This window comes from Schistocerca serialis, chromosome 1 (genome assembly GCF_023864345.2).
Source record: "Schistocerca serialis cubense isolate TAMUIC-IGC-003099 chromosome 1, iqSchSeri2.2, whole genome shotgun sequence".
NCBI classification, from domain to species: Eukaryota; Metazoa; Arthropoda; class Insecta; order Orthoptera; family Acrididae; genus Schistocerca; species Schistocerca serialis.
The window spans coordinates 721,642,437-721,657,586 of record NC_064638.1 but is presented as its reverse complement, the minus strand read 5'-3'; the positions used below and the strand labels follow the sequence as shown (position 1 = coordinate 721,657,586).

At 37.5% G+C, this 15,150-nt stretch overlaps 1 protein-coding gene across 19 annotated transcripts in view; it reads left to right on the top strand.

Annotated features, from left to right (window-relative positions):
• LOC126481406 (sex determination protein fruitless-like) overlaps window positions 1-15,150 on the top strand; it is a 417,410-nt gene that overhangs the window by 169,854 nt on the left and 232,406 nt on the right. The window contains exon 6 of one of the 19 annotated variants that reach the window (XR_007587566.1): window positions 2,703-2,817. The exons of 17 other annotated variants lie outside the window; for them this stretch is intronic. Coding sequence is in view for 1 of the 2 variants with exons in the window: in XM_050105211.1 (XP_049961168.1) it covers window positions 2,703-2,923 (221 nt within the window). In the remaining variant the exon portion in view is untranslated. Of the gene's footprint in view, window positions 1-2,702; window positions 3,080-15,150 lie in introns of those variants that run through there. One more of the 19 variants, XM_050105211.1, reaches the window with a different exon arrangement.

Below are 15,150 nucleotides of genomic sequence, written 5' to 3'. Positions count from 1 at the left end.
TTTGATGCAGAAAGATTAAATTTGCACAGAAATATGATGTTAGATTTTGTAAATCAAAAATTATTTTGTTGGATGTAAAGAAGACTTATTGTGTTTCTTTTCTACAAATAAACTGGTCTGTAAATTTTGTACCAGAGATAATGAAACTAATAAAGATAGCTTTAACTAAACTAGTTTATACATGTACACCGAGCGAGGTGGTGCAGTGGTTAGCACACTGGACTCGCATTCGGGAGGACGACGGTACAATCCCGCGTCCGGCCATCCTGATTTAGGTTTTCCATGATTTCCATAAATCGCTTCAGGCAAATGCTGGGATGGTTCCTTAGAAAGGGCACAGCCGATTTCCTTCCCCATCCTTCTCTAATCTGAGCTTGTGCTCTGTCTCTAATGACCTCGTTGTCGACAGGACGTTAAACAGTAATCTCCTCCTTCTCTACATGTACAGCAGAATGTTCTTTCTTCGCCCTTAGAAGATTAGAAACTCAACTGCGCAACACCATGACGCAAGAGAAATTGAGTGCAAATGCTGCCATGCATGCCCCCCCCCCTTTTTTTTTCCTTTAAAAAAACTTGACACTTCAATAAAATATTTTCATCTAATGATCCACTGTTCGTAAGAACACATTCTGTATGAGTGAGAACTAGAAATTCCACAGCAATTTGAAAATAAATAAAACAATTTTATGTGGATTGTTGATTACTTTTTGTGCAGAAAAAGAACCTAATAAAAAAGTGTTGGTTTTGAACCTTTTTGAACTGTGGTTTAGAGCACCCACACTAATTTTCAAAAGCCAGCACCCTGAGTGTTTGTATTTCTTATGGCAAAGAACTGTTCAAAACTTGAATCTCTTTTCTTTTCTGTAGCCTACAAATATAAAAAAACTGCCTTCAGTTAAAAATTATAATTTTTATTCCAATACATGAAACATTTTGAGCCCTGGGGGCCCATCTTAAAGCGTTCGATCAGTCCGTATGTTTTTTTGAAAATAGGTTGGTACTCGTCTCTTTCCTATTGTGGTTATGTATTTTTTAGACTTAGTATTTTGGATATATATGCAAAAGAGCAGTACACAAAAGAAACTTAACTAATGCTTTTGTGGGCAAAGCTTTTGCGGTACCGTACTACATTTTGCCACTAGGAGCACATAGAACGATCATTCAATAAACCGAGTTTCATCACTGAGGAAAATTGAGACTACTTTCAACAGAGCTTATAGAGACAACTGTTTTGTATGATTATTGTTTTTGCAATGGCTGATTTTCATAAACAGCGTGCGGCGGATTGAGAGAGCAGGGTAACGGAAGATGGATAGATGACTTTAAAAAACAAGTAGAATCAAAACAGAAGCAAATAACTGAAGACCATAATGTGTGGGAGCCTAGTGGAGGAGGCCTTTCTCCAATGATGGGCCTCAGTTGGATGATAATGGTAAAATACTTTTGCACCATAATGTGAAATTCCTTTCTGAACCCTATACAGATGTGCTAGCATTCCAATCTGTAGGTCAACACATCGATGTAGGTACTAAGTGCAAAGCAGGCAGAACTGAGCTTTCCAGTTAGGTTATCCATATGCTGTAGCAATTTCTGTTAGCCTTTGGATGTGTAGTAATTTCACACACAGAGCTGCATTTAGTGTGTTCCCAATTGTCTATACTTATAGTATTTACAGTAATTTTGATTTGTATGGAACTAGCAAAATAGGAGTTTTTGTAAGAATAAGAATGAACTGTTTGCTTTGAAACAGTTGGATACCTATCCCACTATTCCCCCAACAGTATCTTGTATGGGTGTGCTTAGGCTTTGTATTGGCATACTTCTAACATCAGCACAGCTCAGTTTTTGAAGAGCCCTCCTGTGTCTTTGGTATATAATTTATGTAGATTATGAAAACAAATGGACCAAGTACTAATATTTTGAGAACACAATGTTCTGAAATTAGTTTTATTCCAGTTGTGTCATTAGGTAAGGTTACCCTCTGTTTTCTGTTTTTAAGCTATGACTCCTGCCTTCGAATGGGGATGTCTTTTGGCATCATTCCATGTAGTTTCCTTTGTAAAATTTTATTTCCTGTTTAACTGAAGGCCTTGGCGAGGGTAAAAGAAATACTAACTGTGTCTGTTACGGAAGACAAACTGAGCAGTTGTTAAAATGTTACTGTCAGAAAAATAATTCATTCTTCAGTTATAACCTATTTTCTAAAAGATTTTTTAGAATGCGGGAATGGCGGTGGTGGGTCAAAAATTAAAGGTCACTTAAGCCCTACTTTTATAAGAAAGATTATTAAATTCAACAAGAATAATGTAACTGTGAAAAATTACTAAGAAGCAGCTTTATAATATACAGAAAGTCATACGCAATTTGGAGTCAAAGCACAGTTAGCTGATATAATTGTATAAAATGATAATATGCATATTCAGGACACCGTCTAATATGGGAGATATATAAAGGAGACAGATAAATGACTAACAGTTGATACATTATTTGAAAAGTGAAAGATATAAAGATTATTACCACTACCATTATTCTTTGGTAACTATCCTGTAAGGTTTTTTGATATCACATCCTCCATTTGTAAGGGATGTTTCATCATACATTATAACATTGATTTTCATCACATTCCATCTATAATACTGTTGAGTTTTGAGTTTCGTCAAACACTCTGAAGTCCCTAATACTTATTACTCTCTTTTTTACAGGAACACACACTGACTTGCGGTCATCAATATTTGTGAGACTTGAAAAGAATCTTCATTTATGTGTATTTTGTAATAAGAGAGTAATAAACACAAGAAATCATTATCTAAAACATTACCCAGAGAGGTTTGAGTGCCCAGTTTGCCATAAATTTATTTCTCGATATGATAACTTTCGACTCCATGTCAGAAAACTACATTCTGTTGAGCCTCCACCTCTCTAAAATCACACATAAATATTTTGTGCCAGGGTATGTGACCTGTTAGTTTTAACAGTGCTCAAGACATTTTCAAATGCAGTTCATTCATGTATATTGTGACTTTTAAAATGCAATTGTTAATGTTTAATATTTTTCATGTATTGTGGAGAACTTAGTTGAAATACAGAAAACATTAAACTTTATCGGATTTCTCCTAATTTTAAGTGGATATACTAATCTAGATTGATTATGGTATCTGTCTCCTCTGCATTGCCATTCCGTGTTTGGTTCCCCCCTCCCCCTCCCCCCCCTCTTTTTTTTCCTGTGCTTAATATTGACATTAAAATTTTGAATCAGAAGAGAGAGACTTTGAGTGCTGTTGTAATACAACAAACGTGTGTATCACAGGGTAATTATTTCAGCTCAACCTTCTGCACTTTTTTCCAAGGATATAAGCCGTTGTTAAGTAAAAAGGCTGTGCTTTCTGAAAATAAGAATCTGCGCACTAACTGAAACAGGAAATGTAATTAAGGAATCTGAGAAGCTTTTGACTAAAGCAGGTAACTGATAACCACATCGTCTAGGAAGTAGTTGATTCCTAAAACTGAATGTTCTTTGTTGACATTTTATATTGCTTTTGGCTTTTTAATAACCGATTCTCCTAGGAAGCACAGCTTTTTATCTATGCCCATTTGAATTTGAAGCTTGTTTGTTTGACCAATTATGTATTTCTTTTTGTGAGACAGAAACCATTGAATTAATTGTATTTTTGTTTGGATAGTTGGTGCATCAGAACATTGAACAGAACTGTTACACTAAATATAAAAAAAGAAATTACGATTTTCCATTTGTAATGTGTCCTAACATTAAAAAAGTGCATAAAGAAGGACATTATTCCAGCCCAATGGAATAATGTCCTTCAAAGTTGTTGAGGCTGCGGTGCCAACCCAGAAGAAAATGATTGATAAATTACATACAGAATTTATGTAAATTAATGTCTCTTTCAAATTATTGTCTACAATTCTGCAGTCTTAATTTTGGGTATTACCCTCAAATAGATTACAATTGAAGAGTTGAAAGTGAGACTATCTGCTTTAAAACATCCATTTCAAAAATTATGGTAATACATTATAGGTTCCTGTTGAATATTGTTTGATGGCTGCTGTTATTACACACATGGAATTTTTATTTAAGACAGGAGTCCCATACAGTGCAGAGTAATCTCTTGTCATAAATGTCATTGCAATAGCCCATTAAAAGGAAAAGTAGGAAAGAATGGAGAACACTTCAAGTGAGAGGATTTCCTAATTAGAATAAAATGATAAGTCAAACAGTGTAAAATCCAGGATGGAATGTAACAGTATTATGAGAAGGAAGTGTGTGTGTGTGTGTGTGTGTGTGTGTGTGTGTGTGTGTGTGTGTGTGTGAATTCATGCGCGCACATGTGTGTCTATTGTTGATGAAGGCTGTAACAGTCGAAAGCTAAAATTGAGAGTGTCTTTTGTTGTTCCTGTCTGTGACTTAGCACCTCCATTATATGGTGAGTGGCAACTTTCCTTCTTGTAATATTGTTAGAATGATATGTATTATTCTTGTGATATTCGTAACTAAAGGAAAGGGCCAATTTTGTCTAGAAAAATCGCCTTTTAACCTCATACACTTAATCACACTTTGGTCGAAAGACCTTTCCTAAATCTAACATTTCAATGAAGTAAAGCTTTTGCATGCTGCATTAAATGTAGTTGGTTTAATTAATCATGGTTAAAAACTCCTCACTAGCAATCTAGCAATTTTAATAATACAGAAATATTTTTAGTATGAGTGTAATGTCCTCTGAGCTTCATAAACAAAAGTTGTGTCTTATGACGTGATGCTAAAGGTTGGCCAAATTTTTAGTATTATGTGTTAGGTGGTGTCTCTGCCTCCTCAATAATTTGTGTGTAGTTTTATGAGTGTTCATTTCAGTAGATTACGCAGAACACGGAAAATTACCTTTCCTGTGTAATCACTACACAGTTCAAACCACAATTACTATCATGTATACCTGAAAAACAGGGAAAATAACATGAATAAGAGAAACTGAGATACAAGTATGTGGTGACAGGAATAAGTTAAACAACATAGCAGTGTCTAGTAAGAACAGGACAAGCAAGGCGAGGCAAATGAATAGTGCTCAAGTGATCTTTGTAGCATATCTCTCTCTTTCTCTCTCTTCTCTCTTTTGCTCTCTGCCTCCCACTCTCCCTCTTTTTCTCTCTGGTCTTAACAGTGTTTTTTGTTACCAATATTAGTTAATTTAACATGATTTTGTTTCCATTTAATGCTTTATGATATTGCTTCTAATGTGGTAGAATTGCTTTTCATTCAGAACACTGATGTAATGGTTGGTACATTATTAGTTTGTGAAAAATACGTCACTGCCACATTTCTTAATTAATTTGTTTTTCTTTTCACAGTAAAATGTGGTGAGAGGGTCTTACTTGTTAATGGTTTTACACTAATGAATAACTGACAGTCTGTAGCACCCCCTTCTTCTTGATGATGGCAGTGACTCATCATCTCAGGGTATCACCAGAATTATTGGTGAAACATACTAATCCATGCATCCAACATACAATTTCGTGGTACTCCTTGTGTGTGTCACAATCTAATAATAAGTATGGGGGAGCTGGATTCTTTGGATAGTCTCAATCATGTGGTAGTTTATTTAAGAAACTGTCTGCTGGACAGGTTTGGATAGGGTTTAGATCTAAATTGCTTTTATAATGTACCTCAGATATCTGCATGTTCCTTGGCTAACCAAGCAGCATTTAACAAATAATAATGTGTATTAATTATGGTTTTCTTAAATACGTATGCTTATCTTGTACAAGAACTGTGTCTCACCCAGAATCCTCATTATGGCAAATACAGCATTGCAGTAAAGGTGCAATAGCTCACAGAGGAGCATTGCAATCAGCAAATTGTTGAGAGGGACATTACATTTCTGTCTGGAATTTGTTGGTACTTACAATTTGGCAAATTCATGGTGTGCCTTGTATTAGTGCAGCAGTTGCTTTCCCATTTGCACATTACAGAACAGTCCTCCCTGGAACAATGTCTGCGAAACTAAGCACAGTGTGTCTGCAGCACATGATTAATTCAGATACACATCATATCACTGTCTGTGTGTTGGTTTTATTCCTGTGTATAGCCCTCTTTTAAGTTCTTTTCAGTTTTAAACATTTATTGTAAAATCACTTATATTTAGCAAAGTGTTCTACACACTACCATTCAAAATTTTTTTCTACGTTAACCATCATTTCAAGTCGAAGTTTGTGTAAAATGTTTGAATTCCATAATCAATATGATTAGTTAAACTGTACTCACTTCAGCAGGTGCCAGCTGCAACCTTCATCTCACCAATTACGACATTGCTATTGTGAAAATAATTTTGTTTTCAATGTCATTTGAAGGTCATGACTTGACATTATAGAAACTTTTAATTAGTCAGTTGTACTTGTACTTTGAATGTTTGATAGTTTTTCAATATTGTTGTACCTTTTAGTTTTTAAAAGAGCTATTTTATTTTGAAAATAACATATGGTGTTTTATCAACATGGTAGGAGAGGTGAGTTGGCGGTTAAAGTTTTGATAAAGTGTGATAGTTGTAACTGATTCCAACAATAGCTCGACATTATAGAAGGGCCAAGAGCAATGCACAGTACTAATTTTGAGCTTCAACCAGTGACATAGTAGTAATTGCTGCTGCGATGTCACATCTTGGTGTCCATTTTGATTTTCAGTTCTTCATAGTACCATTGGTTGTCATATTTTCAGTGGTTATGAGGGAAGTTGTATTTTTAATCTCTGCTATGTAGGGAAGTTGTATTTTTAATCTCTGCTATGTGTGAGAAACAAAATACTGTCTGTTCTGTTTCATACAGATTAATAATATTTAGTTTGTTATCAGTCTTTTTTTCTTTAAGATTTTCTTTTTAATTCATACTGTTCATAGTGGTTTCTGCTACAGCTGAAATGTTTTCTTATGATGCTTGGTTCGTTTTTATTCCAATAAATAGTTTAAGTTCTTGTGTGATAACTTTTTCTGTTCACTACTGATACATACATACAGACATTTGTAACTGTATCACAGCCTCCACGTGAGCTTAATATGTATTTTTGATACTAGTGTCAGGTCGTGTATGATAATTTTTTTTTCTTTCTTGGTATGTATTGTGATTTCCACTACAGTTGTTTTTACAATACTTGAGTCAGTGTTTTTCCAACAAATAGTTAAAGTGTTTCTTGTCAAACCATTTTTGATTTACAACTGAAAGTACATACATTCGAAACTGTGTTGCAATCTCCTCTTGAGTTATTTTTACATGCTAACTACTATTTTTATGTACTTTGTACTTTGATGCTCATTACAGCTGCAGAAGCCTCTCTACAACACTTGATTTGATTTCTTTCTGATAAGTAATTAAAATTCTTCTTGTCACAACTCTTATGATTTATTATTGATGCATACACTATTCATAATGGTATATCATTGCAATCTGCTCTTGACCTATATGGCTAAGGTGTATGTTATGATACTACCATTAATCCCTATATGCAGTCTCCTCTTGAGCTATGTAGGCAAGGATATTCTTAGACCTGTCTTCCTACATATATTCATGGAGTCCCACGTGAGAGCTCTATGTGGCTGTGTTTACACTGCAGTAGCTGACTGTGGCCACATCGCTTTCCAGTTTTAGTACATTTCTTCCTTTTGGAAAGAGTTTCAACCTCAGCATTAAGAAGCATTATGTCACTGTACTTGTCTTTACAAGCACTTTAGGATGGTTTTCAAAAGAGTGTGGCGTCCTATTTAAAAAAATCATATTTCCTTCAGTATCTTCATTGATACAAGAGTTAAGACACATTATCACACACTGAAGTATATACTACTTAGCATACTATCATTTTTCAAAAACTTTAGTTTGGTACCTGAAACTGTTAACAAAATAAAAGTGTGTTATATCTTGCATGACTCATCTTGCATACTAATATTCTTTTAAGGATGTAACTGGACATAGAAACTCGTAGTTGGTTAGTTATGCTTGTTGTATTTTGAATGTTTTATGGGTTTGTGTGCCTAAAGCTGTTTTTTTAAAAAAAATACTTAGATAACAAATGAAACAATGGAGAATCCAGGATGGAATGTAACAATATTGTAAAAAGGAAAGTTGCTACTCACCATATAATGGAGATGCTGAGTTGCAGATAGGCACAATAAAAAGACTGTCACAAATATAGCTTTCGGCCAGTAAGGCCTTCGTCAGAATTAGACAGCGCACTCACACATGCACACTCACACAAATGCAACTCACACACACGTTTGCAGCCTCAGGCAACTGAGGCCACACTTGGAGCAGCAGCACTGGTGCATGATGAGAGTGGCGACTGGGTGGGGATAAAGAGGAGGCTGGGGCAGGGAGGGGGAGCGTTAGTAGGGTAGTCGTGGGATGCATGGAGGGACGAGGTGGAAAGACTGTAGGGCAGCTATGTGCAGTCGGGAGGTTTGACGTACTGAGGGGGGGGGGGGGGGATAGCAGTAAAGGAGAGAAGTAAAAGGACTGGGTGCAATGGAGGAATGAGGGCTGTGTAGTGCTGGAATGGGAACAGAGAAGGGGCTGGATGGGAGAGGACAATGACTAATGAAGATTGAGGCCAGGGTGGTTACAGGAATCTAGGATATATTGCAGGGAGAGTTCCCCCACTGCACAATTCAGAAAAGCTGGTGTTGGTGGGAAGGATCCATATGGCACAGGCTGTGAAGCAGTCGTTGAAATGAAGAATGTCATGTTTGGCTGGTAGTGTGCTCAGCAACAGGGTGGTCCACTTGTTTCTTGGCCACCGTTTGTCAGTGGCCATTCATGCAGACAGACAGCTTGTTGGTTGTCATGCCCACATAGAGTGCAGCGCAGTGGTTGCAGATTAACTTGTGGATCACATGACTCATTTCACATGTAGCCGTGCCTTTGATGGGATAGGTGATATTTATGACCGGACTGGAGTAGGTGGTGGTGGGAGGATGTGTAGGACAGGTCTTGCATCTAGGCCTATTACAGGGGTATGAGCCATGAGGTAAGGGGTTGGGAGCAGGGGTTGTGTAGGGATGGAAGAGTGTATTGTGTAGGTTCGGCGGACGGCAGAATACCACTGTGGAAGAAGTGGTAATGATGGTGGGCAGGACATTTCTCATTTCAGGGCACAACAAGAGGTAGTAGAAACCCTAGCGGAGAATGTAATTCAGTTGGTCCACTGCTAGGTGGTACTGAGTTACGAGGGGAATTCTCCTCTATGACTGGACAGTGGGAATTTTTGAAGTGGTGGAAGATTGGAAAGATAAGGCACAGGAGATTTGTTTTTGTACAAGGTTGGGAGGATAATTATGGTTTGTGAAGGCTTCAGTGAGACCCCCAGTGTATTTCGAGAAGGATCGCTCGTCACTGTAGATGCAACGACCATGGGTGGCTAGGCTGTATGGAAGGGACTTCTTGGTATAGAATGGGTGCAGCTATCAAAGTGGAGTTATTGTTGATGGTTTGTAGGTTTGATATGGACAGAGGTACTGATGTAGCCATCTTTGAGGTGGAGGTCAGCATCTAGAAAGGTGGCTTGTTGGGTTGATTAGGACCAGGTGAAGCAAATGGAGGAGAAGTTCAAGCAAATAGAGGAGAAGTTGTTGAGGTTCTAGAGGAATATGGATAGAGTGTCCTCACCCTCGATCCAAATCACAAAGATGTCATCAGTGAATCTGAACCAGGCAAGGGGTTTAGGATTCTGGGTGTTTATTCCACTAGATGGTGCATGAATAGATTGGCAAAGAATGATGCCACGCTGGTGCCTGTAGCCGTACCGCGGATTTGTTTGTAGGTAATGGCTTCAAAGGAGAAGTAATTGTGGGTGAGGAAATAGTTAGTCATAGTGACTAGGAAGGAGGTAGTTGGTTTGGAATCTGTTGGGCATTGGGAAAGGTAGTGTACAGCCATTTGCATTAGGAATGTTAGAGTAAAGGGAGGTGGTATCAGTAGTGATGAGCAGGGCACCGTGTGGTAAAGGGAGAAGAAGTGTGGAGAGTCAGTGGAGGGAATGGTTGGTATCTCTTATATAGGAGGGTATATAGCATCTCTGCTATACGGTGAGTAGCAACTTTCTTTTTCACAGTATTGCAAGATAATAAATATCTCCTTAAGGGGTTGCCCCCTTTGAACACATGAAAAAGGTGCTTCTTGTGATATTTTTCCAGGCAAAATAAAAGTAAAGCTAAATCTGATGATATTGTTTTTCCGGACACTTTTGTCTTCAGGGCTCCTTGCAGCCAGAATATTGGCCATTGACTGGAATTTCCGATGTTCTCCTATTGGACCTAACAAAATAATTTTGTATTAGTCATTTTCAATACATTTTCTGTCAGTGTATGTATGTTTTAACAATTGTCATTTTTTTTGCCCACAAACTCAAGACAAAAATGTGCACCAAAATTAGATTTTTGAAGATATTGCAAAACAGTTATATACATTGATAGAAAGTTCAATTTAGAATGCTGGCATCAAATACCGATCATAATCACATTTACTTTTCTTTAGTTACATTTTCCACCAATTTGAAAAATACTATTTTGAGAAAAACACATTTAAAATTTTGTGTTACATTTTTGTAGTTAAACACACCTCAATAGTCAGCAGTCCATGGACCGTACAGCAATCCTGCCAGACCCAATATGAGTTTCTCCATCATTGTCAACATTTCCATGGTGGTCCTGCAGGCTTTTTTTGTTGCAGCTTCTGTCATCTGCTGCTCTACTTGCTCGATTTGCTTTTCATCTCCACTTTTGTGCTGAAGTTGTAGCAAGCTGGTCCAATTTGAAGTTCAAGCACATTCTTAATTTTGATAATGCCCGTTAGGTCATTGTAGAAATTACTTGTCAGCTACTTATTTCTTGCTGTGGACGATTTTCAGAGATATTTTTTCACAAATTGCCTTGTAACTTGATAATGGCGTTTCTGATGAATTTGGGATGAACACTACAACAAAATAGAGATCCCAGAGAAAATTTTAACAAAAAAAAAAAAAAAAAAATTTGAAATTTTCAAATAGGGCTATAACCCTCTTAATTGTGTATTGATTCCATCTCTACAAGAGTAAAGAGCAAGGTTTTCTTGAGTGGTCTCCAACAGTTGATATAAAGTATTTGTGTTGCAACATTGTCTTGCTGACTCATGGTGGTATTGGCGGAAACAATATGCAGTTTACTTTTTTTGTTTGTGAGTTTCAGTATTTGGTTTGCTATAATTACATTATTTTATTATGTCACTGGCTTTTACATATGACTGTAACCATAGATTTCACCCTTGATTTACTATTTGACAGTGAGTAAATACAAACAAATTGCTGCAGTCTGTTTCCTTTAATATACAAAAGAAAGTGTAGACTGAGATGTAAAAGGTTAATCTCATTGTTATGCTAATGTTCAGCAATTGGTCTGTAAACCAAAAACAGACCATTAATTAGATGTTTTTCCTGGAATGAGCAGTTCATAATAATATAAGCAAATGAGAAGCAGTATCATGACAAATATAACTAGGACAAAATAATGTTTACGGAAAGAAACAGTTACAAATTTTAGAAACTGAATGGAAAATGCTGTAAAGTTTGTTATTGTAGATTACATTTATTTCTTTTTTTACTGTAAGGTTTGTTGATAAGATTTGGAAACCAAGCATGCTGCATTTGATGCTTTATTTTCATAAAAAATATTCAATTTTTTACTTGAGTTTTCTGTTTTATAAATATATAATGCAGTAGCTGAATATTTCTCCCTATTTCTATTTCTCTGTTGGTAAAAGTTTCATGTGAATGAGTGATGATATTAAAGAAAAAAATTACAAATTAATTAAATTCCGGAACAACTGATGATCTCTTTCCTGATGCTTCTTTTTACTATCTTTAGCAGTTTGTTTTTTGTCTCTTTGTCATCAACAGAGTTACTTTGAAACCAAAAGGAAATGCGATGTTAGGTTTTTATTTGGGTGTCATTTTGTTATTTATTTGTGTCAATAAAATATCCTTCCTTGAAATCAACAATCAGCAGAAATGCTACTGTTACAAAACCTGAGACTTGTCAGATGCATCAAAAGTTATAACAATGATAGTTTTTGGAAGAGGTTAAGTTAGAGTTGCAGGTATACTGTTTGAGGATCAAATGGTATTCAAATGAGATCAGCATTATTTTAAATCATCATCATCGTCTTGAGGCCTTATTCCCGCTGAAATGCGATGTCGGCTTTGTTACTGTTGATTTGGCATTGTAAGTTGCAGATGGTGGTTGGATGCCCTTTCTGCTGCCACCCCTAGCCCCCCCCGGCACAGAATTAATGTACCCCAGCTGTCTGCGTCTAGTGTAATCGATGGAACAGTGCGAACATGTTTCAAATGTCTGCTAGTCGTGTAACTGAGGCAGAACGTGGGGACAAACCCGGTATTCACCCAGAGGATGTGGAAAACCACCTAAAAACCACATCCAGGCTGGCTGGCACACTGGCCCTCATTGTTAATCTACCGGGCGGATTCAATCCGGGGCTGGCGCGTCTACCCGAGTCCAGGAAGCAGCACATTAGTGCTCCTGGCTACCCTGGCAGGTCTTCAGCATTACATTAAATATAGTTATGTATGTTCATATCTTTCATTGGCTTTGATAAAGCATTTGGCAGATTTGACTGTGTTTTATTGTGCAGGATACTGGAAGAAGTAATAATAAAATACCAGTTGCACAGGTAGAGTTACTTTCACCTTCCTTATTTGCAGTGTATTTTCAGTATTACGGCAAATTTTGAGAACAGTTGAAAGTATATGTGTAGCTAGGTGTAGGAAGAAGAATAAAAAATACTCTATTTTGCATATAGTACATCTTTGCTTCCAGAATGAGATTTTCACTCTGCAGCGAAGTGTGCGCTGATATGAAACTTCCTGGCAGATTAAAACTGTGTGCCCGACCGAGACTCGAACTCGGGACCTTTGCCTTTCGCGGGCAAGTGCTCTACCATCTGAGCTCCCGAAGCACGACTCACGACCGGTACTCACAACTTTACTTCTGCCAGTACCTCGTCTCCTACCTTCCAAACTTTACAGAAGCTCTCCTGCGAACCTTGCAGAACTAGCACTCCTGAAAGAAAGGATATTGCGGAGACATGGCTTAGCCACAGCCTGGGGGATGTTTCCAGAATGAGATTTTCACTCTGCAGCGGAGTGTGCGCTGATATGAAACTTCCTGGCAGATTAAAACTGTGTGCCCAACCGATACTCGAACTTGGAACCTTTGCCTTTTGCGGGCAAGTGCTCTACCATCTGAGCTACCGAAGCACGACTCACGACCGGTACTCACAACTTTACTTCTGCCAGTACCTCGTCTCCCACCTTCCAAACTTTACAGAAGCTCTCCTGCGAACCTTGCAGAACTAGCACTCCTGAAAGAAAGGATATTGCGGAGACATGGCTTAGCCACAGCCTGGGGGATGTTTCCAGAATGAGATTTTCACTCTGCAGTGGAGTATGCGCTGATATGAAACTTTGGAAAGTAGGAGGCGAGGTACTGGCAGAAGTAAAGTTGTGAGTACCGGTCGTGAGTCGTGCTTCGGTAGCTCAGATGGTAGAGCACTTGCCCGCGAAAGGCAAAGGTCCCGAGTTCGAGTCTCAGTCGGGCACACAGTTTTAATCTGCCAGGAAGTTTCACATCTTTGCTTGCTAAAACTGGGGACAACTAACTGAAATGCTGAATGTGATAGAATCAGCACTCAAGGAAGTACAACATGACGTAATATTGATCTACTTTTGATGCACAAATGCTTTATAAGATAATCTGGGAGAAAAATTAAGTATTCCCTTTCTGTGATTATTTAACACTTAGGCATGTAAGGAAATGTTTGTGGTGACAGAAAGTGCCAGAAAACATCAAAATGAGAGTTTGACAGTTATATGACTAGACCAAGAACTTTAAACAGACCAAAAACAGAAAATCAGATTTATTGAGAACAAAAAGTCATGTTCAGTGAGGAAGTCATCTCTCGCCCCTCGCCACTCTTATTCGTCACCATAGTGCATGGATGGTAATGTTGAATAAAAGCCTCTCTCTCTCTCTCTCTCTCTCTCTCTCTCTCTCTCTCTCTTATTGTTTTGTCAATTCCAACTCTCTGTGACCCTATGAACTGAAGCACATCAATTTCTTGTGTTTTTCACTGCCTCCTGCAGACTTCCTAGGCTGGAATCCATTACTTCTGTGGTCCACCCATCCATCCACCCATTTCATCCTTTCTCACCATCTTCCCCATATGCATTGAATCTTGCCCGGCATTAACATCTTTTCCACTGGATCATATTTTCTCATGATGTCCTCAAAATAGGTCAGTTATTGTTGAAGAAAATCCTTTGCCAGTCACAGTTGATGGTGGATTATTTAAAAAGCGACCAGTTTTGGGTTTATGCCCATCTTCAGGTGATTACATACAGTTTCAGCTTTTCACATTTAGTGTTGGAATTAACTGTTTGGCATAAAAGACTTATGAGACATACTAAGCCTTTCGATATTGCAATATCAAAAAAATTGAAAAATATCTAGTTAAAATATGTTTTACATCACACAGTTTGCCTTTTATGTTAATCAGTGATCTCCAACATCAAATGTCTAAAGGTGAAACAGAATGTAGTCAGCTGACGATGGGCACAAACACAAAACTGGTCATGTTGTAAATCAGTCGCCTTCAGTTGTGACTTGTAGAGGATTTTCTTCAACATTATCCTTTAAAGGAACAGTCGGAGAGCTCAACAGCACCCAATATGGGTAAAATTATCATAGTGCATGAAGGTGTAAAACAGTCAAAAGGATGGATTCAACACGTAATGTTATAGTATCTAACAGTAATGCAATATATGGGACAAAAAGAAGAGAAAGTTCATTAATGATGGGCTTCCAGATATACAGCGGAGTTATTTCCATTAAACAAGCTCACATAAACGAAGAACTTGTGATAACGATTCTCAAAATCAGCAAAAGAAATATAGTGGGTTTAATGTCGAGAAGAATTTTTCCAACACTTCATTTAAGAATCAGAATGGAAGAGGTTATTGAGAAATGCAGCAAGCAGGTAGCATAATCTCTTCAAGTAATACTGTTCCCAAAGAGATCTGCAACATAATACAAAGGGCTTCTTTACATGCCATGTAAA